The sequence below is a fragment of the Nanorana parkeri genome, unplaced genomic scaffold (assembly GCF_000935625.1).
Source record: "Nanorana parkeri isolate BGI_ZX_2015 unplaced genomic scaffold, ASM93562v1 scaffold869, whole genome shotgun sequence".
NCBI classification, from domain to species: domain Eukaryota; kingdom Metazoa; phylum Chordata; class Amphibia; order Anura; family Dicroglossidae; genus Nanorana; species Nanorana parkeri.
Window position 1 is genome coordinate 658,295 of NW_017307137.1, and position 5,514 is coordinate 663,808.

General features: G+C 45.3%; 1 protein-coding gene across 1 annotated transcript in view; it reads right to left on the minus strand.

The window, feature by feature from the left end:
- The window catches only part of PLG (plasminogen), a 64,038-nt gene that overhangs the window by 52,476 nt on the left and 6,048 nt on the right, over nucleotides 1-5,514 (minus strand). Inside the window, exon 2 of the mRNA XM_018565642.1 lies at nucleotides 4,230-4,365. Coding sequence (XP_018421144.1) covers nucleotides 4,230-4,318 — 89 coding nt within the window. The 5' untranslated portion in view covers nucleotides 4,319-4,365. The remainder of the gene's footprint in view (nucleotides 1-4,229; nucleotides 4,366-5,514) is intronic.

Here is a 5,514-nt window from a genome sequence, read left to right on the forward strand (position 1 = left end):
TGTGGGGGCCCTCGTTCCCAGGTGCCTCGGGCCCGTGTTTTCCTTGATTGGGGGGCGGAAGCGGGATGAGAGAAGTGGGGGTCTCTGATGAAATTCCCACCCCGGTTTTATTGGGTGCAGACTTGGGAACCCTGATTTCTTATTATGTGCCTGCAGAAGACACCCCGGATTCTTCCACCGAACTCTTTGGACACACCAAGGTACTGTGTACAGATGCAGGGTTGACATCTGGGCATTTTGGGGGTGAACAGAGAGGGGAGGAGGGTGGGGTGGAATTGGAAAGTTCTACACCTAGGGATGGTGTGGAGACAGTCACACAGAAACGTGTAGTAGATGCTTGTGTCACTGTTAATGCTGGAAATGTGAATGATACAATGGTCAATGTTCATTCTGAAAATGTTAATGTTAAATGTGATGACAATAACACATTGTCAGTATTTGCTGTCACTCGCAGTGCTGCAAAGGTGGCGGAGGCACAGAGGCTGGCCTCAGAGCAGAGAGAGGAGGCTCCCAACTCTTCTCCTGGTTCTGACCCAGTGGGCTCAGCCTCCAGCGATTCCCAACCGTTGTCTCTGTTTGCCACAGGACAGCTGGCTGGGACTTGCAGTGCCGCCTTTGAGACAGCTCTGCAGACTGACACAACACTGGAACAGCTCAGAAGTCTGGCTGCACAACCCCCTGCTGAGGGAGACCAGTATCAGATTTCCTGGGACAATGGAAAGCTTTACAGGCAGCCCATACACACAGCAGGAGATGAGGCAGCTCATTGTGCCTAAACAGTTTAGGTGACACTTATTGAAAGTGGCTCATGAAGTTCCCCTAGCTGGACACTTAGGAGTCACTAAGACCAAGGACCGAATGAAACATAAAACTTTTTCTGGCCTACCATGTACAGGGACATAGCTGACTACTGTCGGTCCTGTGCTACCTGCCAGCGGGTTGGCAAGGCAGGAGATGTGCACAAGGCCCCACTACAACCTTTGCCTGTAATTGATGAACCTTTTAAGAGGGTAGCAGTGGATCTTATTGGGCCACTAGCTATTCCTAGCAGTTCAGGCAAACGTTATATCCTGACAGTAGTGGACTATGCCACCCGGTACCCCGAAGCTGTGGCTCTCTCTTCTGTCCGTGCGGACAAAGTGGCTGATGCTTTGCTGGGGATCTTCACCCGCGTGGGGTTCCCAGCTGAGCTGATTAGTGATTGTGGAGGGCAGTTTGTGTCCGAACTGATGCAGGCTCTCTGTCAGAAAGTGCAAATGACGCATATCATGGCCAGTCTTAGACAGGAATATGACAGGATTCACTATACAGTAGCGCTCTTCAAAGAGCAAGGATACTTTAAGTTCGTATTTAGAGCTGAGAGGACAGCAGCATCACAGGCATTGTTTAAGTGTTTTGAATAGTCGCAGCATTTGCTGGGCACGGTTTGTGTTCCGAAAAACACATGGTGGCAGTGGAAGTTTTGTGGGTAACGGGTTAACTGCGGAGTTAACCAACTCTGGTGACGATCGCTCTCAGTCTGCTGGCCTGAGATTGTGTCCTGCGAGCTGGGAAATCTCTGCGCAGGGTGAGGCTGAGAGGGCTATCGCCACGTCCTTGTGACGCTCACGCTTGGTTCAGACTTGTGTATGGTCACGTGGGATTGACGTACAGCGGGTCTGGGCCGGGCGTACGTCACAATCAGTGCTTTGGTTGTGAGATTTCCCTACCGTTGTTCCTGACACTGTTTCTGTCCAACTTGGTGCTGAGTTTTTGCACACACCTATGCATGTTCCTTTTTCTCTTTTGAATACCCCAAAATATATTTATTATTTAAACCACAGCCAGAAGAGTAGTACCCAGATTAAAGAAGTCAAGCATGTAGAGTCACTATAAGATGTAAGAAATAGTTGTTCCAATTCTCAGCAAAGTAGGAAATACAAGATATAGGTGCAACAACCATTCTCATATATTATACTGCGATTACTAGCTCAACCACTAGATGGCAGCGTTACTTTTCTCTTAGGGGTCTATTTACTAAGCTGCCGTAGGCAGCCGAGTGAGTGACCGACCTGAAGCGAAGTGAGCCGAACGCTGTTCGGCTATTCACTTCAGGTTGGTACGGCTGATTTCAGCTGTATATCGACTGAAACCAGCCGTACATCGGGTGGCTTCGGGGCGGCCAAAGATGCTCAGCAGAAGGAGTTCGACTCAGCCGATCCAACATCTGGATTGACTAAGCCGAACCTCCGGCAGGCTACGCGCTGCCGTTCGGTCTATTCTTATAGATGCCGAACAGCAGTGAGTGAATAGCCAAATGCCGCTGTGCGGCATTCGGCTCGGCTGTTCTACTCGGTCCCTCTGTGGGACCAAGCAGAACAGAACAATAGTTTAAAAAGGAGAAGAAAATAGAGGTTCTGCTGCCGTTAAAAAAAAAGAACTGTCAGAAGCAGGCTGTCGGACAGCCAATGGCCGGCCACTCGGCCAGCTTCGGCTTTCACCTCGGCTCGGTCGAGCCAAAGCATATGCCTTCGGCACGACTGAGCCCCCTGGCCGACTTCGGGAGCTGTACGGGCTATAGTGAATAGCCCGTACAGCAGCTGAACCGAAGGGGTCCTGGGGCCGAAGCTAGCCGAAGGATCAGCCGAAGCTACGGCTAGATCCTTCGGCTGCTTCATGAATAGACCCCTTAGTTTTTTTTAATGCAATATGTATAACCCCTCCGGAGACTTACTCTAACTTCGTGTCCTACAGTGAATACAGACAACAATCAAAAGCCAAAAAAGGCACTGAGGCATTCGCAACTCAACTTTAGAAAAAAAAATGTATTGCTTTTGTGTCCCCGTTGTAGATTTTTAACATTTTATTTTTATTACTTTTGTATCCCTGTTGGAGATATTTAACATTACTTCCTCTCCTGCTTACAATGTTACTGGGATTGAAAGTCAGGGGAAATCTCCCAAGCGGGTGCACATGCAGCAATAAAAACCTGACAACGGCTCTTACCCTTTCCCAACCTCATCAAAGCAAAAAAAAAGTTTTGAGTGGAGACCAACAGTAACATTTAAAGCACAATTCCAATCCAAACCTCGGAAAACTCTGAAAGTGGTATGGAGTATCATGTTATGCAATTACCAAGTTATCAGTGTAACTACTCCTGGTCACATAAGCAACTTGAGCTGAGCCTTTCACTGTGGAGCAGAAAATAGCTGGGAGTAGTCATGATCTGGGCCCATTTTTAACCTGCACAATACCTCCCTCTAGTCCCTTAAAGGATGTGTGAGGAAAAATATTTTTACTTCTCACAGGTAAGATTAGAGGGGCAAACAGCCTGGATTCAATCATGCCGACTTCTTGCATATAGTCATGACTGCATGTTTGCTGTCCAAGTATTATCAGGACTTTCCGTTTGTTGCCAATGTGTCACAATTGTAATTTTTTTACCCAATATTGTTGCAAATGATAGTTTGCTGCCCAAATTGACACAATTGCCTGTTTGTTGCACATAGTATGTCACAGTTATCTTTTTTTTTTTTCATGACTGCCTATTTTTTTGCACAAATCTTGTCACTATTGCCTGTCTTTTGCCCATGTATTGTCAAAATTCCTATTTGTTGCCCATGTATTGTCGCAATTGCCTGTTGTTTCCCATGTCTTTTCTCATTTGTCTGTGTGTTACCCATATTTGTTGCCCATCTACTGTCATGATTACCATTTTGTTGCCCAGGTCTGTTTCCATGTATTGCCACAATTGCCAGGGTTTAATTGCCATATTTAACAAATATATTTCGGCAGTTTAAACACTATCCATAATGTTAACAAATGTTATTTATTTTGCTGCACAAGAAGGAGATGTGCCAGTGTCACACATTTTACTTTGGATAGCGCACTCATCATAGAAACATAGCGTCATCTTATATAACTATTTAAACATTTTTTGTTCAGAATTTATATATTTCGATTTAAAATGAATGGGGTGTAACTATGCTACTAGGCTCAACCTGAACTGATGTTAGGAAAAACCCCATCTCAAACAAGTGTCCAATACTGTAACTGTCAGTGGGGTCAATTCACAAAGCTTATTTTCTTCATTTCGGCCGTTATTTCATTGATAAAGCATTCAGCAAAATCACAGATATTTAACATATACATTCAGCTAAATGTTCGCTTTACCTGCTGCATTATTACAGCACTAGTGTTACAACAGGAACTGTGACATATGTTGTACTTGATTTACATTTTCAACTTACCTACAAGTAAACTTCTGTTCTTTTTCACATATTTTGGCACAGCTTAATGCATCTGCACCCATGTATATCTGTCTTTGTCTACCTGCCATCCACGCTCCTTCCGTTTTGACATAGCCATCTAGTTCGTCGCTTAAAACTAAACAAAAAAAACGAGTGATTATCCTATGTGTTTATAAATATTAATAAATCTTCTTTAATAATGATAATTTATTTTATTCTGCATTCTGCCCTAAGGTCCTTTGTTGCAAAGTAGATTAAGAATATTTTTAAATTGGACTTGGTTCATAAACTTGTTGGATTTTCACAGACATTTTGTAAACCAGTAAATAGCATTTTGGGATGAAATAAAGGTTTGTCCAGACCTAATCTGTGTGCCAGAGGGTAATGTTCTATTTGAAATTAGGCCACTTTGATATCTGTTGGGAAGGGAGTTCCAGTTAATGGGTCCAAAGGTGCAAACATTTCTTGCCAAAATAAACCAGCAAAAGGCTAGGCCTTGTCTTTCTCCTGCTAAGCAGATTCACTCTGTATGTGTGTCAGACCTGAAAAGCTTGTTGATGAAATACAGTTCAGTGGAGATCAGCAAAAACGGCTTTTCCAGATCATGCTTCTTTTTTTCCCATCAAACTTCAATACATCGTTAGCAGTGTAAAAATAACTTTATAAAATTAAGCTACATTTCTGTGCCAATCTCTATTGTATTTTAACGTGTGTGACTTGAGAGTGATGAGCAGGTTAGATCATTGCACATTGCCTTGTCCCCACAAGGCTGCCATGAGGTGCCCAGCAAGTGCAGGACCTTACAGCAGCTGAATGTATTTAACATTTTTAAGTGCCGGTATCAACGCATAGCAGCGGTCTCAAAGTACCGACCCGCGGACCAACTCCGGCCCTCGAGTCGGTACTAAGTGGCCCGCAGCCAGCTGACAAGTCGGGCACACGGTAACCGGCCGCGTGCCCGACTTGCGGGAACAGCTACACGGTCTGCATCTCCGACGGATGCAGACCGCAGAGCTGCTCCTGTCAACTCCGGCCGGAGCTCTGTCAGTTCTGAGCTCCGGCCGAATGATGGATCATTAGTAAGGTCTAGTGCAGACCTTACTAATGATCACCGCTAGATCACCCGGGAACGACGATGTGCCTCCTCCCTGCATGGATGAAAGCAGGTGAGGGGGCTTGGAAGGAAAGGAGGGAGGGAGGAACTTTATGATGTCTGCTGGGGGGCTTGGGAGGGAGGAGGGAAGCTTATTATTATATGTGCTGGGGGGGCAGTGTATTAAATGTG